The sequence below is a fragment of the Trichechus manatus genome, unplaced genomic scaffold (assembly GCF_000243295.1).
Source record: "Trichechus manatus latirostris isolate Lorelei unplaced genomic scaffold, TriManLat1.0 scaffold00040, whole genome shotgun sequence".
NCBI classification, from domain to species: Eukaryota; Metazoa; Chordata; class Mammalia; order Sirenia; family Trichechidae; genus Trichechus; species Trichechus manatus.
The window spans coordinates 13,273,899-13,299,178 of NW_004443976.1; the positions used below are offsets into that span (position 1 = coordinate 13,273,899).

At 51.1% G+C, this 25,280-nt stretch overlaps 1 protein-coding gene across 1 annotated transcript in view; it reads left to right on the forward strand.

Moving 5' to 3' along the window:
• The first annotated feature begins 63 nt into the window (after positions 1-63).
• KIF1C (kinesin family member 1C) overlaps positions 64-25,280 on the forward strand; it is a 28,514-nt gene continuing 3,297 nt past the window's right edge. Inside the window, exons 1-22 of the mRNA XM_004376102.3 lie at positions 64-156; positions 1,806-1,926; positions 2,176-2,308; positions 2,717-2,793; positions 3,159-3,338; positions 4,016-4,081; positions 4,485-4,663; positions 4,755-4,866; positions 5,328-5,405; positions 5,546-5,611; positions 5,703-5,778; positions 6,263-6,341; positions 6,551-6,696; positions 8,916-9,085; positions 9,251-9,330; positions 9,462-9,537; positions 14,646-14,725; positions 15,672-15,766; positions 20,801-20,884; positions 21,300-21,486; positions 21,615-21,687; positions 22,633-23,247. Of these exons, the coding sequence (XP_004376159.1) occupies positions 2,203-2,308; positions 2,717-2,793; positions 3,159-3,338; positions 4,016-4,081; positions 4,485-4,663; positions 4,755-4,866; positions 5,328-5,405; positions 5,546-5,611; positions 5,703-5,778; positions 6,263-6,341; positions 6,551-6,696; positions 8,916-9,085; positions 9,251-9,330; positions 9,462-9,537; positions 14,646-14,725; positions 15,672-15,766; positions 20,801-20,884; positions 21,300-21,486; positions 21,615-21,687; positions 22,633-23,247 (2,625 nt within the window). The 5' untranslated portion in view covers positions 64-156; positions 1,806-1,926; positions 2,176-2,202. The remainder of the gene's footprint in view (positions 157-1,805; positions 1,927-2,175; positions 2,309-2,716; positions 2,794-3,158; positions 3,339-4,015; positions 4,082-4,484; positions 4,664-4,754; positions 4,867-5,327; positions 5,406-5,545; positions 5,612-5,702; positions 5,779-6,262; positions 6,342-6,550; positions 6,697-8,915; positions 9,086-9,250; positions 9,331-9,461; positions 9,538-14,645; positions 14,726-15,671; positions 15,767-20,800; positions 20,885-21,299; positions 21,487-21,614; positions 21,688-22,632; positions 23,248-25,280) is intronic.

Consider the following 25,280-nt stretch of genomic DNA (forward strand, 5'->3'; position numbering starts at 1 on the left):
GGGGCGCAAGTCCGCCGCCCGCTGCCCGGGGACCCGGCGAGGGGCAGGGGCAGCCCTGAATCGGCCCCGGACCTCCCCGGCTCGCGTCCCACGCTGACCGGAAAGTTTGTTCCTTTGCACTCTCCCGAGCTGCTCCGGGAGCCCTGCCGCGACGAGGTGAGAGCTTGGGGGGAGGGGAGGAAAGAGGTGCCCGCCGAGGAATGTGTCGAATTGAGGGGTGAGGAGCCGGGGTTCCCTGTTGCACCACCCGGCGGGGGCCGGCTGCGCGCGAGAGCCGGGATCATGTGCTATTTGTCCCGCGGAGGCGGAGAGAGGTGCCAGGCCCGGGGCGGCCGTCAGTTGGCTGGACAGGAGGACGGGGTCCTCATGGCCGCCCAGAGAGGCCGGGGCCGAGGCCTGCTTGAGAACCGCCGGGTGAGCAGGGTACAGGTGTCCGCAGGCCCCCTTTCGGGTGGGTTTGCCCCACCCCAGCCGCGGGCCCCTCCCTGTGTCCCACTGACCGACCCCTGACCCTGACCCCTGTTCCTTTACTCGCTATTCGCCAGCCGTGCCACCCCATTCACTGACCCATCAACCTGCAACGGCGCTACCATTGCGTGTCGCCACCAATGCCCCTTCCCTGGGCCTGGGGGTCAGGACTGTACTTCCTGAGACAGCCTCTGTGATCTCAGCTACTTCTTTCCTGTCCTGAGACTGACCAGCTCCGTCGCCCCTTCTGTGCCCTGCCCAGGAAGGCTGGTGAAGTGAGGACCAGCATGACAGGGGGTCTTTTGGGACTGTGGAAGGAGCCCGGGCATCCCTGAACCCTCTTCACAATTCTCCACCCTGCTGTCCGTGGGCGTAGGCTGCTCAGGCTCTCCTCCCAGGGTGTGGGCATCCAGATCACCCACATTCCTGGGCTCCAGCCTGGCACCTTCCTCATGGCAGCGGACGCCATAGCACTAGCCCCAGGCTGGGGCTGGGACTGCCGGCTTCCTTTCCCTTCTCTCCCGTCAGGGAGTCCTTCAGGGTCCCCTCTCGCATAAAGCCACAGGTATTCTGGGTTCCCCAGTAGGAGCCCTGGGTGTTTGTAGGGATGGATACAGGATGACCCCACCCTACCCTGCTCATTGTCCTGGATCCTGGGGAGGAAGTGCTGGGGGTTGGGCAAGGGGTTTGGGGCCCACAAGGCAGGCCATGTGGATCCCAGTCCTGGGCTGCACTTCTAGCCTTCGGACTTTGCCCCTCGACTCTCCCTCTCTCGTGAGTGGAGGTGTGTGGGCCCTAAGTGGGAGCTGGTTTCTACTTCTCCCTTGCTGGTCCTATGGGGAATTTAGGCAAGTTCTGTCCTTGGGGTTTTCTCCTCTCATCTCCCTGCTGGGATCCTGATTTGAGCTTTTGCCCCAGACCTCCTCTTCTGCCTGTTTAACATCGCTGTTTGATATTCTCTGTTTCTTCTTCCTTTTATTTTCCCATTTTTTCTTTCATAGTATGACCTCAATCTTGTCTTCTCTCTCATGTCCTTCATTTTCTTGCTGTCTGTGGCTTTCTGCCTTTCCTTGTCCCCATTCCCACCACCCTCATTGTCTCTGGCCATGTGTCCCTCTCTCTGAATTGCCCCCGTCTAGCCTCTCTCTCTCTTCTCTAACTGAATGTTCAGTCTGCTTGTGAGTGATGAAGAATAAAAATATAATCGTCGCTGCCCTTGGATTCACATTGCATTTGGCCATTTCAGAGAAGCAGCCATCCTTAACCTTTTTTAATGCCCCCCCTCCCAGACCTCTGGAGCTATAGGTACCTTCTAACCACTCTTCCCCCACAACCAGGGCCTTCCCCACAGCCCCAGCTGGCGTGGCCAGGCCCCAAGTGTAGGATGGGGCTCCCCCTACGAGGGCCGATAGCAGCCAGAACTGATACAGCCCCCCTGATCTGGGGCCAGGACACCAGGTAACTCTGGGGTGAAGGCCCAGATCCCTGTGAGCTGGGATATGGCTGGGGAGAGAGGCAGGAACATCTTTGGGATTCCCTCAGGAGACTGACATTTGGGAGGAAGGCCGGGGAACAGGAACTGGGTCCTTGAAAAGCTGAGTAGCTGGGGAAGGAGGGTGGGGAGCCTGGTTCCTGGAAAAAGTTAGGAGGCAATGTCTGGGCACCCCCCCAGGGGCTCTAACCTCCCTTTCATTTTCTGTCCTCCAGCTGAGGAGGGTGGGAGTATCTGGAGCCATGGCTGGCGCCTCAGTGAAAGTGGCAGTGAGGGTTCGGCCCTTCAACGCCCGTGAGACCAGCCATGATGCCAAGTGTGTGGTCAGCATGCAGGGCAACACCACCTGTGAGTGAGTCCCAGGGGCCCAGCTGGGCACAGCAGGGAAAGCTGGGTCCACCACACAGGCCAGTCCCACCACGCTGGACGAGGGGCAGAGCAGTACTGGGCATAGAGCAGGTGCTAGTTGTAAGGGCGGGGCTGGGGCAGTCTGGCCTTTCTGTGCCCCCGGGAGGGGAACTGTTGGCCTGGAGCCCTCCATTGCCCAATCCAGAGAGGCAGCTCAGTGGGGGTGGGCCCTAGAAAGCCAAAATTAGCTTTGGCTACTGGAGGGGGTGGGGAGTATTAAAGGGGAGAAATGAATTAGGACAGAGGTGGGGAATGGGGTACCTGGATTCCAGGGGCTTGTGGGGTATGGACAGAGGTTGGGAGTACCTGACTTTGGTCTTCCTCTTTTCACCTTCTTTTGCTCCTCAGCCATCATCAATCCCAAACAGAGCAAGGATGCCCCCAAAAGCTTCACCTTCGACTACTCCTACTGGTCACACACCTCGGTGAGATCTTTGGGCTGGGAAGGAGCTAAACAATGAGGGATAGGGGATTTGGATCCTGGGGACGGGGCATTGCTAGGAACTTGACCTCCAGGGAGTTCTTTGGGAAGACCAGGATCCCTGTGGGGTTGGTGGGTAGGACCCTTAGATTGTGATTTGGACCAGGATCGGGGAGACAGAAGCCCTTGTGATAATTGGGACTGGCAGGGAGTTAGATAGGATTTTCAGGGATGATTAGGACATGATGTTGCGGGGGCAGGACCTTTGGGCAGTCATCGATGATAGAGGCAGGACTCTTGGGACCTAGAAACTAAGGACACAGTCATTCAGGGCTCTCTGCTGTCGTTCTCTGCTTTCCTTCCACCCAGGCCGAGGACCCCCAGTTTGCATCTCAGCAACAGGTGTATCGGGACATTGGAGAAGAGATGCTGCTGCATGCCTTCGAAGGCTACAACGTGTGCATCTTTGCCTATGGGCAGACCGGGGCTGGGAAATCCTACACCATGATGGGGCGGCAGGAGCCTGGGCAGCAGGGCATCGTGCCCCAGGTACACACCTGGGACCTGGCAGGGCAGCCAGGGCAGGGGTATCGGCAGCTGCTGTCTAGGGGAGCAAAGACAGGATCTAAGGATTACAGAGAAGAGACCTGGTTGTCTGAGGCTGTTAGTGATAGGGGATGTGATGGAGGGCATGGCTGTAACCTGGACACCCAGGGCCCTTTGGGGAGGGGGTCTCTCCTCCCCCCAAGACAGTGAGGTTTAGTGAGAAAAGCTAAGGTGTTGAAGTCAGAGAGCCCTGGACTTGAACCCTGGCTCTGCCACTTACTACTATTTGATCTTGCCGCATAGTAATCTGTGGACTTAGTTCCCCTGTAGGCTTGTGTACTGTAGTCAAGATGTTGACTGTAGAAAAAGCCAGTTGTGAATAACTGAGAGTTGATCATAATTCTCTCTGGCTGTGCAGCCTAAGGTCTTGTCCTCAGGCTTTGGAGTCAGGATGCTTGGGATTGCATTCTGGCTTACTGAATGCTAGCCCTGTGACCCTGGGCAAGTATGAATCTCTCCGAGGTTCAGTTTTCACATTTGTAAAATGGCAGTGATCTCTCCGTCAGAGGTTTGGGGTAAGGGTTAACCAGGGTCCCGTGGGACAGGGCTTGACCCCGTGCCGGGCACTGTAGATGTGCCATAAACTGCAGCTACAGTGGTGCGTCTCTGTGCTCCCTCAGCTCTGTGAGGATCTCTTCTCCCGTGTTAGTAAGAACCAGAGTGCCCAGCTGTCCTATTCTGTGGAGGTAAGCCCAGGTCTCAGTGTGGGTGGGGGTGGGAAGGGTGGGGTTTCCCTGGGCAGGGAGGCAGGAAAGCTGAGTAAGATTGCGGATAGTCTCTGGAGTCAGACAGCCTGGGATCCAGTCCTGGCTCTGCCAGTTACTGTGTCTTTGGGCAAGTGATTTAATCTCTCAGTGTCTGAATGTGTTCATCTGTGAAATGGAGATAATGATTGGACCCACCTCCTAGGGTTGTTTGTTAGGAGAATCAGATGAGCTAGCAAATGCAAGATGCTTCGTACTGTGCCTGGTGCATAGTGCTCAATACACGGTAGCTGCAATTACCTGTATCATGTCCAGTGGAGTTTAGAGTTAGTGTCCTTGTCACTGTCATTGCAGCTTTGTTACTTCTCACTTGCTTCTCCCTCAGGTGAGCTATATGGAGATCTATTGTGAACGGGTACGAGACCTCTTGAACCCCAAGAGTCGGGGCTCTCTGCGGGTCCGGGAGCACCCCATTCTGGGCCCCTACGTGCAGGACCTGTCTAAATTGGCTGTGACCTCCTACGCGGATATTGCTGACCTCATGGACTGTGGCAATAAGGCGCGGTGAGGCAGGCTGACGGAGTGGAGGGAAAGGGGGTCCACGGCTGGGAAAGGGAGAGGGACGACCCCCCTGACCCGTCCTTCTCCTCCCCAGGACCGTGGCCGCCACCAACATGAATGAGACCAGCAGCCGTTCCCATGCTGTCTTCACCATTGTCTTCACACAGCGCTGCCATGACCAGCTCACTGGGCTGGACTCGGAGAAGGTGGGAGCCCACCCCCCACCTCCCACCCTGACCTGGCAACAGGGGTGATGATGTGATGGAAGGGACTGGTCCCTCCGCCCTGCCCATGCTGGGTCGGCTGCCTCCTCTGGACTTCCAGAGCTCCCTGTCTTCCCCCCGCAGATCTGTGTGCTACAATCTCTTGTTTGCTGGTTTCTCCTTCATATTAGACTTCTCAGGGCAGGCCTTGGATCTCACCGTGTCCCTTGTCCTGACACATAGTGGGCATGTAAATATTTGTAAATGAATAAGTCAACAAACAAATGAGTAGCCAGCTCCTCATTCTTGTCCTTATATATTTTTTTCTTCTATCCTTTCCCTCATCCCCTCTTGAGTTGTCTCCCTTGCCAATTACCCAAATTCTTGCTGGATATTCCCCTGATTTCCCTGCCCCATCCCCCACTGAGTCCAGTCACCTCTTGCCTCTTTCCTCTGACCCCCAGGTTAGTAAGATCAGTTTGGTGGACCTTGCTGGGAGTGAGCGGGCCGACTCCTCGGGGGCCCGGGGTATGCGCCTGAAGGTGAGGAGGCCTAGTGCAGAAGTGTCGGGGCTGTGTGCGAGGTCTCTCGTGACCCGGGACTGGTCGAGAGAGGAGGCTGGAGAAGTGGATTCAGCTGGGAGAGGAGGCTCTCATTCCTCATGTTTGTCATTCCTTTCCAGGAAGGCGCCAACATCAATAAGTCCCTGACGACTCTAGGGAAGGTGATCTCAGCCCTTGCGGATATGGTAAGGCCTGGGGCTTAGGGAGTGAAGGGGCTCTGGGAAAGGGGGCAAGGGCGGTAGCCCACCCTGACCCCCCTCCCCCTTCCATCCCCAGCAATCCAAGAAGCGGAAGTCGGATTTTATCCCTTACAGGGACTCTGTGCTTACCTGGCTGCTCAAGGAGAATTTGGGTGAGAAGCTCCTCCTCTCTGTCTTTGCTGACCCTGCTGCCATCCAGCTAACTCCTTTTGGTTTATCTGACAAATCCCCTTGCCACTCTAGAATCCCAAATTCCTCAGTTGTCCCATTGACAACTGCCCCAGGGAACATCTGTCAAGGACTTCCCGATGCTGAGATCAAGGCTGCGCCCCCACTGCCCAGCCAAGGGCCTCATTGACGTGGCTGCCTGTGACCCCTCTGACCCACACCCATGGCTGACTTCATCCCCCCCACTGCTCTGTGACTCCCCACCCATCTCATGTCCCTGACCCCATTCCCCTCACTCTGGCCCCCAGATTTCATGGTTAGGTCCACAACTCTTAGCTTCACCCTACCTCAGACAGGGACCCTGTCAGACCCCTGCCTGGGCACTGAGGCTCACTTGACCCCGTGATGCAGTCTGACTTTTCTTAGGAACTAGCCGTGCTAAAGCCTTTCTCTCCTCTCCCTTCGTAGGTGGGAACTCGCGGACAGCAATGATTGCAGCCCTGAGCCCCGCTGACATCAACTACGAGGAGACTCTTAGCACCCTCAGGTGGGGCTTCAGGCTCTGGCAGGGGTGGGGCAGCATACAAAAAGTGCTGGGAACTCAGAGGCCGGTTACCCCAGACCTTGTGCATGAGATGGGGTGGACCCTGCCCTGCCCCAATATCTTGAGACCTGGGAGGGAGAAAGGGAAATAGGTCACAGACCAAGGGTTCCCCTGTGGGCCTCACCCATCCTGGCCCTCCCTCCTCACCCCAGGTATGCTGACCGCACCAAGCAGATTCGCTGCAATGCCATCATTAACGAGGACCCGAATGCTCGGCTGATCCGAGAGCTGCAGGAGGAGGTGGCCCGGCTGCGGGAACTGCTGATGGCTCAGGGGCTCTCGGCCTCCGCCCTGGGAGGTATGGGTTCCAGGAGAGGGGCAGCTTAGCAGTGTCCCTCCTCACTTGCCTTTTCTCAGTTCTGGCGCCAGGGAGGGACCACCCGTTATGAAGCCCTTCATGTGCTCAGTGACATGGATGACATGGATGGGACTTCTTACATCTTTAGATGTAACAAAGCTGGGAAAGACTGATTCTCCGTGGAGAGTTAGGGTTCAGAGGGACTTTGAAAGGCTCCTGGAACTAATAAAATGATAGAAGCAGGAATAAATGTCAAGTTTTACATTTATGATTCAAAAAAATGAATTGTTACGAATAGGCTTGTGGGACAGTTGCCTCAGCAGAAGTTCTTGTAGAAACGCCAGGGTTTTAGTTGACCATAAACCCATTGCTGTGGATGATGATGATGATGATGCTGACTCATAATGACCCTATAGGACAAAGTAGAACTGCCCCATAGGGTTTCCAAGGAACGGCTGATGGATTCGATCTGCCAACTTTTTGGTTAGCAGCCAAGCTCTTAACCATTGCGCCACCAGGGCTCATTGGTTGATCATAAGCGTAACAAAAGTCAGCAGTGGAATAGTTTTAAAATGTAATGCTCAGCCTCACTAATACAAAGCAGCTTCCATATGAAAAGATGTATAACCAATGTTGGCCAGGTCCAGTATGGACTCTTCATTCAGTCTTGGGGTCCATCCTGTTGAGGGCAGTCAGGGCGCTGAGGGGCTTGGAACATGTAGGAAGCAGGACGGGGAATAAGGGTGTCAGTTCTTGACTAGAGAAGGGTAAGATAGATGCGATCTCTACCTTCCAATATATGAAGGGTTGTCATGCAGAGAAAAATGCAGTGTAGTATCTTTTGTCCCTTGGGGCAGAAGTAGAAACATGAGGCAGATTTCAGCTCAATGGAAGGAACTGGCTTGTTCAAAAATGAGCTCTCCATCCCTGCAGGGGTACAGACAGAGACTGGATGCCCATTTGTGTGCCAGGACTGTATCCTTTCACCATGCTTATTCAATCTGTATGCTGAGAAAGTAATCCAAAAAGCTGGACTATATGAAGAAGAATGTGGAATCAGGATTGGAGAAAGATTCATTAACAACTTGGAGATATGCAGATGAGACAGCCTTGTTTGCTGAAAGTAAAAAGGACATGAAGCACTTACTGGTAAAGATCAGAGACTATAGCCTTCAGTATGGATGACATCTCAACATAAAGAAAACAAAAATCCTCACAAGTGGACCAGTAAGCAGTGTCATGATAAATGGAGAAAAGATCAAAGTTGTCAAGGATTTCATTTTACTTGGATACACAATCAACACTCATGGAAGCAGCAGCCAAGAAATCAAACAATATATTGCATTGGGCAAATCTGCTGCAGAAAACCTCTTTAAAGTGTTAGAGAGCAAAGATATCACTTTGAGGACTAAGGTGTGCCTGACCCAAGCCATGGTGTTTTCAGTCACCTCATATTGAATGAGAAAGCTGGATAATGAATAAGGAAAACTGAAGAAGAATCGATGCCTTTGAGTTTTGGTGTTGGTGAAGAATATTGAATACACCATGAAATATGAGCAGAATGAACAAATCTGTCTTGGAAGAAGTACAGCCAAAATGCTTCTTAGAAGGGAGGATAGCGAGACTTTGTCTCACATACTTTGGACATGTTATCAGGAGGGAACAGTTTCTGGAGAAGGACATCATGTTTAGTAAAGAAGAGGGTCAGCAAAAAAGAGGAAGACTCTTCAATGGAATGGACTGACACAGTGGCTGCAACAGTGGGCTCAAGCATAACAATTGTGCGGATGGTGCAGGACTGGGCAGTGTTTCGTTCTATTATATATAGGATTGCAGTGAGTCAGAACTGACCTGACAGCACCTAACAACAACAGCAGTAGGAGGAAGGAGCCCTTACTGCTAACCAAAAGGTCAGTGGTTTGAACCTACCAGCCGCTCCATGGGAGAAAAGACCTGGTGATCTGCTCCTGTGAAGATTACAGTTTAGGAAACCATATGGGGCAGTTCTACTTTGTCCTGTAGGGTTGCTGTGCATCAGAATCGACTCAATGGTACATAGCAACAACAGTAGGGCAAGTCCCTGCTTGGTGTGAGGTTGACCAGATGTCTTTTGAGGTCCTGTACGTAGTTGTCCTCTGCGAAGCACCTGGCTTTCACTGTGTCTCTGATCAGCTTCGTCTTTCCTTAGTCTCGCTTTTTTACCTCTTTCTCCCTCTCAGGCCTGAAGGTGGAAGAGGGAGGTCCTGGAGGTGCTCTGCCAGCTATATCGTCTCCTCCTGCCCCAGCTTCACCCTTGTCTCCCCCCGCACACAATGGGGAGCTGGAGTCATCGTTCTCCCCCAGTGCGGAGCCCCAGATTGGGCCTGAGGAGGCCATGGAGAGGCTGCAGGTGGGAAGCTGGAGCTTGCCAGGCCGTGGAGGTCTGGGGGCTCCTGGAAGTTTAATTCTCCAAAGCCAGGGATTACAGAGCAAGAAGAATTCCAGCAATAGCATGGCCGCATGGTAGATGCTTGTCCCAGACTGTCCTGATCCCTGTCCGTCCTTGTGTCCCCAGGAGACAGAGAAGATTATAGCCGAGCTGAATGAGACCTGGGAGGAGAAGCTGCGCAAGACGGAAGCCCTGAGGATGGAGAGGTGTGAGGGGTTGGGGCCAACAGCTGAGGCCTAGAAGGAGTAGGGTGGGGAGGAAAAGTCAAGCCCCATCCAGGGAAGGAGGCCGGGGGTCACGATGATAAGACCAATGTTTGCTTCTCCTTCCCCCACAGAGAAGCCTTGCTGGCTGAGATGGGGGTGGCCGTGCGGGAGGACGGGGGAACCGTAGGCGTCTTCTCTCCAAAGAAGGTGAGTGAGGGGTTGGGTGAGGAGGGAACTCTGGATCCTTAGAGAAGAGGGTTGGGGAGGTGGCAGGGTGGTGGGTTCTAATCCTGGTCTCTCCTCTGGAGGTCTCTGAGTTGTCTTTCCATCATCTCTGTTCCCTCCTCTTCTACCTCCTCTGTTGTCCAACTACCCCTGCCTGCTCCCTCCATGCATTTGCATCACCCAGAGAGCCAGTGCATATGAAGTGCCTGGGGCCAGGGACTCTTTGAGGATGGCAGGATCCCTGCCCTTAGCCGGATTTCAAGAGCTGCTTAGAATAGTTTTTACAAACACGAACTCACAGATGTATGTTTGTTGGTTCATGTATAAAATTCATTTCTGAAGGATTCTTAAGAAACTGGTTATAGTGGTTAGTTTTAGAGAGAAGGAGAACCAGTTAACCAGTTGCCATTGAGTGGATTCCAACTTATGGTGACACCGTATGTGTCAGAGTAGAACTGGGCTCCGTAGGATTTTCAGTGGCTGATTTTTTAGAAGTAGGTTGCTAGGCCTTTCTTCCAAGGTGCCTCTGGGTAGACTTGAATTTCCAGTCTTTGGGTTAGCAGCCAAGCATGTTAACTGTTTGCACCATTGAGGGATGGGCAAGAGACTTATTCACAATATAGTCTTTTGTATCATTGGAACTTTGTACCCAGTGCATGTATCACCTACTCAAAAAAGAAAGCTAAAAAAATTTTTTTAGAAGGATGACTGGGGAAGACAAAACTTCTAAAGGCAGTAGAGGAGGAGTAGGCACCGAACTGTAAGATGGTGATTGTGAATGCAGTGAGGGGTTTAAAGATGGAAGCATCAGTGTGGCCTGCAGATACTTGGAGAGGGGTCTCCTGCAGAAGGCAGTTTGGAAAGTGGAGTCTGAGAGCTGAATTGGATTTGCGGGGGTCAAGAGGAGCAGGGAGATCCTAGACTAAGCAACCACGGGATGCATGGGCAGTCCTCAGGGTGGGCGGGGAACCCCAGTGTCTGGTACCTGCCTGCCGTGTAGCATGTGCTGAGAGGAAGGAAGGAAGCAGGACAGGAGTGGCCAAGCTCAATTCAGAATATTTAACGACCAGCATGGCGCAGGGCCCGACCAGTCAGAATGGATGCAAGCTGTGGACAGCTGGCACAGCTGTACCGGTACATCCCAATGAATGGATGATGTGGAGGCCACTTGAGCAGAGCAGGAACTTCCAGTCCCACAGGAGCACCAACCAATCTTGTCTGGTCCATGGTACAAAGCAGAGTAGGATCAGGCCCTTAGATCCACTGTGCTCTGGAGCAGACAGCATCACTGGGGGCTGCCTGGCAGAGGTGCCCGGCTCTGTATTTTGTAAGGTCAGGTCCATCTGGGCAACTGAGCAAGCAGGGATCATTGAACAGGGATCTGAAAAGAGGAGAGGGGCTTGCTTTGCCAGAGCAGAGGTGCAGCGAGAGAGCTGTGGGTGGATGGTTGAGAGTGGCGGACTGGGCATGAGGGCCCTGGTCCGAGGAGGCTGGGTCGCAGGGCTTTGAAGTTCTGAGGGAGCTAGCCCTTCCTGGGACCCAGCTGGATCTAGGGGAGAAGAGGGGCTGCCAATGACTCTCAGCATAACTGAAGCCCCTGGAGTGCCTGGCTCCTAGGCGTTTCCACTGCAGTTGCAGGGTTGGAGAAAAGGCAGAAAGGGGTTGGAAAAGTGGTGGGTGGGAGCTTCTTCCTGAGAGGGCTTGCTCTGCCCAGGAGATCCCACCTGCTAAAGCGCAGAGCAAAAGAGGGAGTTTCTGTTTTGTTTTTAATTATTCTTTTTGAAAACATAATACACACCAGAGAGAACATTCAAATAGTGCTATAACGTGTGTACTGTGGAAAGTAAGCCTCCTTCCTTCCCACCCCCAGGCTTCCCTCCCAGAGGTGGCCTCCGTTCTGAGTGCCTCCTGTGTTCTAGGGAGAGTCTGGTCATATACAGTCATGTGTTATGTGTAATTATACATTGGAACCTGAGAAAGGCGGAACCTGTGTAATACAGGCAGAAACCTATCAGAGAAAGAAAACTCAAATATCTTCCACTAAAACGAGCAACAGAAAAGTGGTAAGACTACACCCTGTCAAAGGTGGAAAACTTGCGAGACCCGGGAAAACAAGGCAGTCCGGTTGAGTTCAGCTCTCACAGGTTTCATTATATGAGTACACACAGACATACACACACACACACAGACATCTTTCCTTTTTAATAGTGGTTGCACATCCTTCACCTTCCTTTTTTCATGTAACGGTGTTTTGGAGTTCTGTCTATATCAGCATGAAGAACAGCTATCTCATTTTTTCATAGTGGTAGAGTATTCCATTGTATAGATGCGGGATAATTTAATTAGCTTCCTACTGATGGATGTTTAGGTTTTTTCCAGTTCTTTGCTGCTACAAATAATGCTCCAATGGATAATCTTATAAATAGGTGTCTTGTCTGTTGAACAGATTCCTAGAAGTGGAGATTTTGGATCAAATGGTAGCCATTTAAGAGGTTACAAACATACCAGTTTGTACTCCCAAGAGCAACATACAGCATTCCCTCACCCTCATCAACATCCTGGATTATGAGACTCTTTGGTCTTTACAATCTGAGTGATGAAAAAAGTGTCCTAGAGTAGTTTAATCTTACATTTTTCTCAAGGTAGTGAGGATGAGCATAGTTCTAATAGTTTAAAAGGTATTTCAGAGGGGAGAGGTGTTAGACTTATTCAGGAGACAGGTTTGGTGGGGGTGGCTCCAACCCGGGAATTGTCGGATGGGGAATTGAGTCCTAGGGGAAAAGCTACAGTTTGTCTTGAAGAGAGCAAAGACCCTTAGGGAAAGCTCCCCCTCTTGTGGAGACCCCTCCACCAAGCCTAAGGACTTCTTAAGTCAGAGATTTTCAAACCTGGCTCGGGAACTTCATTCCAGGGGCCAAGGGGAGAGGCCAGAGCAGACTCTGGGTCCCTCCCCCAGCCTCGACCTGAGCAGCTCTCTGCTTATCTGCTTTACGGACTGGACTTCTAGGTAAGGTTTCATGGGAACAAAGAGTCTTGGGACTGAGCAAAGATTGAAAAACACTGCCCTAAATCATGTCCCTTCTCCCCAGGGACAGATCCCTTTCAGCTCCCGGTGCTCATCAGTGTTGCTTTCCCTGAGCAGGCCTGACAGTGCAGTGTGGGGAGGAAGCCTGAGCATCCTTTGGGAGCAGGAGAGGCATTGGGGTGCTGGGGTCAGGGGCAGACACATGGATGCACATTTCATCCTGAGGCTCACTGTGCAGGGCGGGCGACCAAAGAAACGCTCGGCCCAACTACTGGCTCCTCTCCCTCTGCACGCAGTGCTTTCTGCCTCTGTGCTGTGTTCACACTCTTCCTTCTGTCTGGCTCCCGCTTCCTTCTGCACATCCACGTTCTCCTTATCTTCAGTGACCAGCTCAGGTGCTGTCTTTTCCACAGAGTTCTCCTGATCCCCCTGAGCACTCATGGGAGCCCCTCCCAGAATACGGTGACACTCAGCTCTCAGAAGCAAGTGAATGAGTGAGCAAGTGAACTGTGTGAGGGAGTGAAAAGATCAGAAACGCTTTTCTGAGGAACAGCCTCTCACTTGTCGAAGTATTTCCACGCCAACTCTTGTCTGCTCAGGTTGACTCTGGTTTCCTTACTGGCGGGACAGCAGCGCCTGGGTTTGACTCCTCTCTGGGCCCCGCCCAGCACGTCACGTCTTGCATGTAGAAAGCCCACAGTAAATCCTTGAAGGACAGAGGCAGGGGATCTTGTGTTCAGTTGGAGGGCTTAGGAAAGCTTCGTGGAGGAAGCGGCATTTGAGACAGACTGTGAGGGGTGTGAAGGAAATGAATGATTTTGACAGGCAGGGGTGAGAGTGGAGCGGGGAGGGAGGCTGTTCCAGGCAGAGGTCTAGGTCAGGATGCAGGAGGCCTCTTTCTGGGGTGACTGCTCAACGGTTCACTGGGTGGGAGCACGAGGAGGAGAGAGGGGCCGGGAAAGGGGCTGGACCCTGACGGGGAGGCTCTGGGAGGCTGGGGTATGAAGCAGGGCTCAAGTCAGGCAGGCATGGGTGCCAGCTGGAGAAGTCTGAGCCGAGAAGCAATGAAATGGCCATGGTGTGGTGTGAGCAGGAAGCTAGGAGACCGTGGAGATGGCAGGAAGTCAGGCACCACCTGAGGTTGGGTGGTGCAGAGAAGGGTGGACAGATGGGGCTGAGGCAGCAGATGTGGCAGCCCATGCCTGAGGGGGCTGTAGTAGGAACAAGGCTTGTGTGCTACTCAGAGTAACATGCCTGCGGAGGGCGGGGATATCAGGACAGACAGGTCAGGAAAAGATACTTTTGGGGATGGGAAGGAGCTGTTTTCATTGTGGAGCAGCATTGTGATCAGGCAGGTGTGAGGGAGGGAATTGGGCAGAGCAGATTTGGCAGGGACAGCACTAGGCAGCTGCTGCAGTGATCTGGGCACAGGTGAAGCAGGCCTGGGGAGGGGCAGTGGCTGAGGGGAGTGCGGGAGTCTGGTGTGAGACAGGTTTGTTTGCTTCTGAATTGCAGTGATAGTTTTTATAATTATAAAAGTCATACGTACTCATAAGAAGTTCAAGTTGCAGTGAAAGGTGGAAGTACCAGTCCCGTCTTACTCTCCAGAACTTGCAAGATATGTTTTGGAGGGAAGGAATGATGGGACCTGGGGACAGAGGGGATATAGGGAAAGAAGAGGAATCCTTGGTGGATTCCAAGGTTTCCAGTCAGGGGGACTGGTGGGTTGAGGTGCTTCTGACAGAAACGGCCCTGGGAAAGTTGCTGACTTGGGAGGGGGTGTTTTTTGTAGGCCCTGTTGTATATGAGGAGAGCATGGGTCAGGCCAAGGTGATTGGTTGGCAAAATGGGTATAAGTTAAGAGGTGGGAACCAAAGCCGTTCCTCAGGGCAGAGGGGATAATGAGGGCAGGAGAGTTCTCCACGAGCAAGAGGAAGGGGGAGCGGCAGGCAGTGCTAGAACAAGGAGAGATGTCTACTGAAGCTCCTTCCCTCCCTTCCTCTTGGTGGCACCCCCGGCTGGATTTTATGATCCTTCCCCTGACCACGCCTATCTTTCCCCTCAGACTCCCCATCTGGTGAACCTGAACGAAGACCCTCTAATGTCGGAATGTCTGCTCTACCACATCAAAGATGGCATCACCAGGTATTGTCTGCTCAGTGGCCCGTGAGGTAGCCTCTCCCTTTGGAGTTTGGTTGCAGAGGGACAGCCACAATGGTGACTCCCTTTCCTGTGACCTCGCTGGAGACAACACAGATCTCTGTAAAGCTGCTCCACAGCCCTTCCTGCTCTCTGGGCTTCTTGGGAGGTTGCTGAGCCTGCCCGCCCAGCAGCTGTCCTGCCTCCACCCACTCATTTGGTTAGGGTGAGACAGCTCCTGGGACCAAACCAATCCAGTACTTGCGGGGAGAGCTCCTGACTTACTGGGTCCGGAGAGTTGGTCGGAAACTTTTTAGACCACTTCATTCCTAGCCCCTAACACCGTTGCCTTGGCGTCCTTCGGTGGGACTCTCCCCGGGGGAGGGAGAAAGGAAACATGGCCCTAGACCCTTGTTGTGGAAGGGCAGTATACACGTGGCAGCTGAGGACAGGCAGCTTCACTGGCTGATGCTAATGAACCCCTGGGGCTCAGTGCCTCCAGGGTCACTTCCTGTAGTAAAGGGATGAGGGCCCTTTCCCTCCCACCACAGGCGTTTGGCCATCCTTGGTGATCGTTGAGGGTAGAGAGTAAGCGCTCTGGGTGGTTAGCTCTAAGGATGGATGGAAGGGCCCCTGCTTAGAGCACCCATCCCACTACAGGTTCCCTTCCATGAGTGACCTGGAATCTCCAAACACTTCCCCTTTGTTGTATAACATGATGACTTAGGAACATGGGCTTTGGAGTCAGGCAGACCTGGGCTCTCATCCCAGCTTCATCACTGCTCAGCTGTGAGGCTTTAGACAAGTTATTTCACCTCTCTGAGCCTCAGTTTCCTTATCTGTGAGGTAGGAGTAATGATGCTTGGCTCATTGAGTTGGATGAACTCAGGTTCATGACAGGCTTGGCAAATGCCTGACACACACTGAGAAAATATTGGTGTTGCTTCCCCAGGGTTGGCCAGGTGGATGTGGACATCAAGCTGACTGGGCAGTTCATTCGGGAGCAACACTGCCTGTTCCGGAGCATCCCTCAGGTGGACGGAGAAGGTAATGGCTGAGGGGGTGAGAGTGGAGTGGCCAGACACCCTGTGTTCCACCTCCCAACACTGAACACAGAGGCCTGGGCCGGACACTGAGGAGTGTGGTCATGTAAAGAGATGATGCGTCCTTGCCCTCAGTGGGGCTTCTAGCTGATGGGTAAGCAGTGGGGGGATTCCAGGGGCCTGGCTATCTGAGCCCACCCTGAGGGTGTAGGCCACTGCAGTGGTCAGAGAGTAGTGAGGGTCCCTGAGGCAATAACAAAACAGTATGGTGCACCAGAAGTGAGAGTTTGGTGAAGAGGAAATTCCCACTTTCCTCCTTGATTCCTTTAGCCTAGAATAGCACCCTGGTCATTTTTTATGAAAACCTGTATTTGTTTTAGTGGAATATCTGAGTTTATCTCTATGGAAAACCTGCTTCTATCCAGCTATGGTAGCAAAGGTTTTTGGGAGTTGATTGGTCCACGTATCCTTCTGGTTCTAAAACTTTCAGAGACTTTTAGCCCTTATATGGCCAGAGCAGCAAAAGCTGTTAGGAGTCATAAGCCCTAAGAGTGGAAGCAGAAGAAATGCCTGGTGACCTACTTCCAAAAAATCAGCCACTGAAAACCCTGCGGAGACAAATGTTTATAGACCAGAGTTTATTAGTGGTTACCAGGGGTAGGAGGGAGGGGAAAAGGCGAGTGGCTACTGCTTATGGGGTACCGAGTTTCAGTTTATAGTGAAGGAAAAATTGCATTGATTAAGGGTAGGGTTGCACAGGCAATTAATGTAATTGCTTTCAGTAAGTTGTACACCTATAAAAAGTTGAATTGCCAAAAGTTGTATGATCGATATAGCAATGACAAAAAAAAAAAAGTAGCTGCTGAGACTGCTTTTGTACAGCCAGACACCTCATGGGGTTTGGTTCCTTGGTTTGGAGGTTTAGGGTCATGGTTTTGTGGCACATCCCAGTTAATTGGCCTAATAACGTGTTTAGTGCCTCTGTTCTACCTCTTATTTCATTGTGTAGTACTTGGGGTCTTAAAAGCTTGCAAGTGGCCATCCAAGGCCCAAGAATTGTTCTCTATTCACCTGGAACAACAGAGGAAGAAGGAGATTCAGGAATAGGAAGAGGAAATGGAATGTGTGGCTTATTGCCTCCATGAACAACTGCCTCTTTTGTCATGAAACCAGAAGAAGTGGATGGTGCCTGGCTACCGTTACTGAACATTTTGATCAAAGATTCTATAGAAAAATCCCGATCAAAAGGGGGAAGATGTAGAATAGAATTTCAAATTCTCATGAAATCCAGAATTTCTGGAGTCATGGAGGCTGGATTTACCTCTGAAACTGTTGCCCCAAAATAATCTTTAAACCTTAAAGGTTAAACCAAAAATTTCCCCTGAAGTCTTTGCAAAACCAAACAATAGTTTAGCTTAGCTGGTAAAGAATATCTGCCTTGAGCATTATACTCTTTTAAGAACTATCTATACGGGATCAAATTGGCAACAGCAACTCAAAAGATGAGATAGGAACCTGAGGGGGCAGTGAGTTTATGTTAATGGGGGAGGAACAACTCAGAAAAGCAGGGTGAGAATGGTTGCACAACTTGAAGAATGTAATCAGTGTCACTGAGTTGTACATGTAGAAACTTGAATTGGTGTTTGTTTTTGCTGTGTGTATCTCAACAACAACAAAATAAATTACCAAAAAACCAAAACAAAAATCCCCGTGAAGCACAGTTGACACACGCAGGGTCGCCATGAGTTAGAGTCGACTTGAGGGCACCTGGTTCAGGGTGAAGGTAGTAGCCTGTCTGACCTGTCAATAAGACAACACCAAACGTGGTTCAGGCGTATTTTGAGGTCATCATTTTGTCCTGGGTCAGTCGTTTAAAAAAAACAGAATGATCTGGGTCCAATTAGGTGCAGATGAAGTTCAGCTGTATGTAAATGAGCCGGGAAGGGAGGGCAGGGAGGCAGGACATGTTACACACCGAGCTCTCCATCCAACAGACCCTGTGTGTTTGTTGTGCCTCCAAAATCTAGAAGAAGTGCCTAAGTTAACACCTTAGAGGAAAGGGCGATGGGCATGCATGGGCAGGAAAAATACTATTGGGTAGCTTACAGCTCAGGTTTAAAATATGCCTGTTGGGTTTCAGTTTGGTTCAGGGTCAGCAGATTAACACAGTTATTCTGGTCTGGTTCAAGTCCCTGGTGGTAGCAAAGCTTCTGCAATTGGGGGCTAAAAGGTATTGAATCAGTTTAGCCCAGTGAGTTATTGCCAAGTTTCTGTTCAGCAGTTACCTCGAGCCATGTGCTAGGGGAGATAACAGAGCCCTCCAAGGCCTCTGGTGCAAGCCCACCCGCAAGGGGTTCATAGAGTTTGGAGAGATGAGACAGACACATGTGAAACTGTTACATCGTAGTAAAAGCAGCTGGCAATTCTGTCCTCACAGGTGGGGGCTGTAAAGATTTAGTCAGTTTGGGGCCTCTGTTTTTGTGGAGTCCCTGGGTGGTGCAAACAACACGCTCAGCTGCTAACTGAATGGTTGGAGGTTCGAGTCCATCCAGAGGCACCTCAGAAGGAAGGCCTGGGAATCTACTTAAGAAAAATCAGCCATTGAAAACTCTGTGGAGCACAGCTCTCCTCTAGCACACAAGAGGTCACCATGAGTTGGAGTTGACTCTATGGTAACGGTTAATTTTTTGGTTCTTATGGCAGATTTAAGACTTTACCCAAGACAGGCTGGGAGGCAGCAGAGCAACATGGGTAGAGGTCTAGAAGTAGAACACCAGTTATTACTTACTAAGCGTTTACCTTGTGCCTTCACGTTTTCACATGGCTCACAGATGAGGGAACCAGGGTTCTCAGGGCTTAGGTGATTTGCCCAAGACCAGACAGCTAGAAAATGGCAGAACTGGATTCAAACGCAGGATGTCAGCTCTGCCTGGTGCTACCTCAATACAGATTGTTGTGGGTTCATGGACGCATAGAGGGCTGTCCTGGCCAGGCTGGGCACTCATCTCCTCACCTGGCCTCAGGTTCCTTCCTGTCATAACACCTGCCTCCTCTTAGATTATCTGCTTATTGTTTATTGTCTGTCTTACCAGCCAGAGGTACGCACTCTCAGAGCAAGGATTTTTGTTTATCTCTACTGTATTTCCAGGACCTAAGATAGTGCCAGGAGCCCTGGTAGCACAGTAGTTAAGCATTTGGCTGCTAACCGAAAGGTCAGCGGTTCAAACCTACCACCTGATTATCATGGGAGAAAGATGTGGCAGTCTGCTTCCATAAAGATTTCAGCCTCGGAAACCCTATGGGGCAGTTCTACTCTGTCCTGTAGGGTCGCTGTGAGTTGGAATCGATTCAACAGCAACAGATTTGGTTTGGTTTGTTGTGGGTTAAGATAGTGCCTGGCATATAGTAGGGGCTCAGTATATTTGTGGAATGAATGAATGCATTTTGGGCATGGTGGGAAATAACGAAGTAAGGGTAGGGATAAACAGCCTTTACAGCCACCTTCTTTTGCTATTCCCTGGGCACATGGTGATGCCCTTAGCTGTCTCTCTGTCTTCTTTCTCTTCTCCATCATTTCTGACCATTGAAATCCAAGTCTCCCTTCAAGTGTTGGCTCACATAATTGTTTCACATAATCGTTTCCAGTCCTCTGCCCCTAAACTGAGTTCTTCTCTGCTTTCTTTGTACTCCCATGGCATTATTAGTGCCCATAGTTTAGAAATACCACACTGCCTTATGTTACAATTAATTCTGGTTTCTGTGTTTATTACTTTAATATAAATAGTAATAAAAACTCACTTTTGCATATCATTTTCTAAATAAATAGAGTGTTTGGTGAAAGTTTACACTGCAAATTAGGTTCCCATTTGACAATTTCTGTACATACTGCAGTGACATTGGTTACGTTTTCCACATTGTGTCAACATTCTCCGTTCTTCCGTTCTGGTTATTCCATTTCCATTAATCCAGTTTCCCTCCCCGCTCCTCCCCCGAATCTACACTTTAGGGTAAATGTTGACTGTTTGGTCTGATAGAGATTTTGTTTTTTTAAAAGAGCATATGACCCATGGTGATATAGTTTATGAGCCAATTTGTTATTTAGCTGAAAAGTCACCTCCAAGAGCTTGTATTTGAGCCTTCCAGCAACTCTATAAAGGAAGATTTCGTTACCCTATTTTACAGAGGCTCACAGCAGTTAGGTGACTGGCTCAGTGTCCCTTAGCTAAGAAGTTGCAGCATCTGGGTCTTTGGGATACAGGGATTCCTCCATGACAGCAGAGCCCTGGTGGCTCAGTGGTTAAGAGCTTGACTGCTAACCAAAAGGTCAGCAGTATGAATCCACCAGCTGCTCCTTGGAAACCCTATAGGACAGTTCTACTCTATCCTGTCAGATTGCTGTGAGTTGGAATCGACTTGACAGCAATGGGTTCCATGACAGCAGGCACCACTCCTCAAAGGCATGCACCTTTGTGTCCCCAGCAAGTGACAGGCTCAGTAATTTGCAGAGGAGCAACTGGATACATGTTTGGGTTGGGTTGATTTTATCTTGTGAAGCAGTGATATGCTAACTGTGGTTTGACAGTATTAGTCAGGTAGCTGTTTGCAAGAGGCATGGAGACAGAGGATTGGCTAGGAGCCTCCTGGAGAAATCAGGTCCAGTCAGGGATAATGTTATTGGAAAGGAAGGAATGGACATCTGGAAGGCAGAAATGACAGGTCCTGCTGACCAGTTGGACATGAGGGATGAAGCCCTCTGAGACTTACTGGTTTTCCAAGCTGCTACTGGGGATGGTGGTGGTGGGTGAGTAGGGAGCCACTCTAAAGGCTTCTGGGAATTGTAGTTGGGGCTCTAACCCTCCTTCTGCTCTTCCTTTCTGTGCTGCCTGCCACCAGAGGGGCCATGGCACCCCGACAGGTACTGGGGGTGAGACTGGTAGTGCATGTATGTTTCTTGGGGGTTAATGCAAGATGGGAGTCTGACTGTAACCCACCTTCCCCTGCGGTCTGATCTTTCCCTTTCCTGTCTCCCTCTGCTCAGTGGTGGTCACGCTGGAGCCATGTGAAGGAGCCGAGACATATGTTAACGGGAAGCTGGTGACTGAGCCACTGGTGCTGAAGTCAGGTAGAAGTGCCATGGCATGAGGGTTTGGGGGTGTGGCTGTATGTAGGAAGTCCCAGGCAGAGCTTTCTGGGCGAATCCTAGGGTCCGACCCCCAAATAAATAGGAAATGGCATGGGGATATGAAGAAGGAACTGGGAAGTGAAGAAAAAGGGGTCAGGTTTGGGGTCCACTTGTTGCCCTAGAGAAATGGGAAAAGGATGTCGGGCTCTCCTGATTCCTTTGACTGTCAGGGACGGGGTGGTTTCTGGGGTGAGTCAGGAGAGTGCTTGGCTCTGACATCCCTCAGACTTGGGATGACAGGAGAGAGGGCGTCAGGGCCCTGGGACTTGGGGCTAATGTTCTGTACGCCTTGAACATGGGGATGGGTTTGCTACTGTGGGGGAGCGAGTCCACATTTCCCTCCTCCCATCTCCAGGGAATAGGATTGTGATGGGCAAGAACCATGTTTTCCGCTTCAATCACCCGGAGCAGGCACGGCTGGAGCGGGAACGAGGGGTTCCCCCACCCCCGGGACCGCCCTCTGAGCCTGTCGACTGGAACTTTGCCCAGAAGGAGCTGCTGGAGCAACAAGGCATTGACATCAAGTTGGAGATGGAGAAGAGGTACGAGGAAGGGCGCTCACACCCCATGGTCCTCGAGGGCTGTCCCTGGCAGGCCCCCAACCCCCAGCCTCCCCCTTTCACCTCATTGAATCCCACACAGCTCTCCCTTTCCTTCCTACTCAACCCAGGCTGCAGGATCTGGAGAATCAGTACCGGAAGGAAAAGGAAGAAGCTGATCTTCTGCTGGAGCAGCAGCGACTGGTGAGGGTCCGACTGGGGAGTGGTGGGGCGTGCCAAGCATGTGGGCAAGAGGCTGGAGACGGGCTGGTGAGCAGACGAGCAGTGAGGCTGGGCGGCACAGCAGCCTGACTCCCACTTTCATTCCCTGCTCTGAGCCAGAGAGGGAAGTGGTGATGGGGATGAGGGCTGGGGGTGGCCTCTAGGAGGAAAACATGAGATAAATGTGATTTGTGTGTGCAGGGAGCTAAACTTCTCCCAGTTGACCAGGGTTTGCCAGACACCAGTTGATCCTGTGCCACCTTTTACCACCATTTACCATATCCAGGTGTGATCCAGAATTCTCACCTTCCATGCAGGAGACCCAGGTTCAATTACTGGCCAGTGTAGCTCATATGTAGCCACCACCTGTCCGTCAGTAGACGCTTACCTGTTGCTGTGATACTGTATAGATTTCAGTGGAGCTTCTAGTCGAAGACAGACTAGGAAGAAAGGCCTGGTGATCTACTTCCAAAAAATCAGCCAGTGAAAACCCTATGGGTCACAGTGGTCTGATCCTCTTGTGCATAGGGTCACCATGAGTCGAGGTCTGACTTGACGGCAGCCAACAATAACAAACCATATCCGGGTGCCATTGTTACTTCGTTAAGATTTTTCTTTAAATGTGCTTATTGGATAATAGGTATAGCTAATATGTATTGATCACTTTCTCTGTGCTAGCCACTCTTCTAAGTACTCAGCATACACTGATCTTCAGAATGTGTCTGTGAGGTAGAGACTCTCATTATTTGTTTTAAGGACGAGCAGAGGTTGAGCAGGCTGCGGAAGGGCACATGGTTCCTAAGGGGTAGAGCAGGATTTGAACCTCTGTACTCTGATGGGGTGTTTCTGGTGTCCTTGGGGATCCCTGGGCTAGGACTCATGGGCTTGGGGTGTCTTAGCCATCTCCCTCTCCTCTCTCTGCCCCAGTATGCAGATTCAGACAGCGGGGATGATTCTGACAAGCGCTCCTGCGAGGAGAGCTGGCGGCTGATCTCCTCCTTGCGGGAGCAGCTGCCCCCCACCACGGTCCAGACCATCGTCAAGCGCTGTGGTCTGCCCAGCAGTGGCAAGCGCAGGGCGCCTCGCAGGGTTTACCAGATCCCGCAGCGACGGCGCCTTCAGGGCAAAGACCCCCGCTGGGCCACCATGGCTGACCTGAAGATGCAGGCAGTGAAGGAGATCTGCTACGAGGTGGCCCTGGCCGACTTCCGGCACGGGCGGGCCGAGATCGAGGCCCTGGCCGCCCTCAAGATGCGGGAGTTGTGCCGCACGTACGGCAAGCCGGAGGGGCCGGGAGACGCCTGGAGGGCTGTGGCCCGAGATGTCTGGGACACGGTGGGCGAGGAGGAAGGCAGCGGTGGTGGCAGTGGTGGTGGTGAGGAGGGAGCCCGTGGGGCGGAAGTGGAAGACCTCCGGGCTCACATCGACAAGCTGACGGGGATTCTGCAGGAGGTGAAGCTGCAGAACAGCAGCAAGGACCGCGAGCTGCAGGCCCTGAGGGATCGAATGCTCCGCATGGAGAGGGTCATCCCCCTCGCCCAGGTAGGGAGGCCATTCTGCCCGCCTCTGGCCCAGAAGCCTCCAGTCCCTCCTCAGCTCTTCCCTTTAGGAAGCTGAACCTCCCACTTCAGATTCCAACCCTCTTCCTCTTTCTTTAAACAAAATTTATCAATGTATAACACAGTTCCTGTCAGTGCGGTTTGTGAATCCCTTACTGCACAATCACCAGGGTGCTAATTAAAAAATGCAGAGTCTCGGGTTCCACCCCAGACCTACTGACTCAGAATGTTTGGAGATGAATCAGCTTTATAATAAGCTACCCAGGTGTCTCTGAAGTACAGTTAGGTTTGAGAACCATTGATAGAAAGCCTACAATTCTTAAGTTACAGCTTAATGAATGTTTACATGGGTGCATACCCTTACATGCACTCTTCTGCCCTTTGGCTGAACATTGCTCAGTGGGAGCCCCTGTACTGAGTGCTTGTTGTGTGTTATCTCATTTAATCTGCACTATAGCCCTGTGTGTGGCAGTGTAATCACCCATCCCCATTTTGCATTTATTCACTCAACAAGTAAATTTTTTATTATTTTTTTATTGTTTTTTAGATGAAGGTTTACAGAGCAAATTAGTTTCTCACTAAACAGTTAATACACATATTGCTTTGTGACATTGGTTGCCAATCCCACGACATGTCAACGCTCTCCCCTTCTCCAACTTTAGTTCACTATTACCAGTTTTCCTGTCCCCTCCTGCCTTCTCATCCTCGCCCCTGGCCTGGTGTGCCCATTTAGTCTCGTTTTGTTTTATGGGCCTGTCTAATCTTTGGCTGACGGGTGAACCTCAGGATTGACTTCAGTACTGAGCTAAAAGGGTGTCCAGGGGCCATACTCTGGGGGTTTCTCCAGTCTCTGTCAGACCAGTAAGTCTGGTCTTCCTTTGAGTTAGAATTTTATTCTACATTTTTCTCCAGTTCTGTCCGGGATTCTCTATTGTGATCCCTGTCAAGAGCAGTCAGTGGTGGTAGCCAGGTACCATCTAGTTGTACTGGGCTCAGTCTGGTGGAGGCTGTGGTACTTGTGATCCATTAGTCCTTTGGACTAATCTTTCCCTTATGTCTTTGGTTTTCTTCGTTCTCTCTTGCTCCAGATGGAGTGAGACCAGTGGAGTATCTTAGATGGCCCCTCACAAGCTTTTAAGACCCCAGATGCTATTCACGAAAGTAGGGTGTAGAACATTTTCTTTATAAACTGTGTTATGCCGGTTGAGCTAGATGTCCCTGGAGACCATGTTCCCCAGCCCTCAGCTCAGTAATTTAGTCCCTCAGGGAGTTTGGATGTGTTTACAAAGCTTCCATGACCTTGCCTTGGTCAAGTCGTGCTGACTTCCCCAGTATTGTGTACTGTCTTACCCTTCACCAAAGTTACCACTTATCTATTGTCTAGTGTTTTTCCTTCCCCACCTCTCCCCTCCCTAGTAACCATCAAAGATTGTTTCTTTCTGTGTGTAAACCTTTTCATGAGTTTTTATAATGTGGTCTCATACAGTATTTGTCCTTTTGTGATTGACTTATTTCACTCAGCATAATGCCCTCCAGATTCATCCATGTTGTGAGGTGTTTCACAGATTCATCATTGTTCTTTATCGTTGGGTAGTATTCCATTGTGTGTAGGTACCATAATTTGTTTATCCATTCATCTGTAGATGGGCACTTAGGTTGTTTCCATCTTTTTGCTATTGTGAATAATGTTGCAGTGAACATGGGTGTGCATATGTCTGTTCGTGTGACGGCTCTTATTTCTCTAGGATATATCCCTAGGAGTTACTAGCTGGATGGTATGGTATTTCTATTTCTAGCTTTTTAAGGAAGCGCCATATCGTTTTCCAAAATGGCTGAACCATTTTGCATTCCCACCAGCAGGGCACAGGAGTTCCAATCTCCCCGAAGCCCCTCCAACATTTGTTATTTTCTGCTTTTTGATTTGTGTCAGTAGTGTCAGGGTGAGACGGTATCTCATTGTAGTTTTGATTTGCATTTCTCTAATGGCTAGTGATCGCAAGCATTTCCTCATGTGTC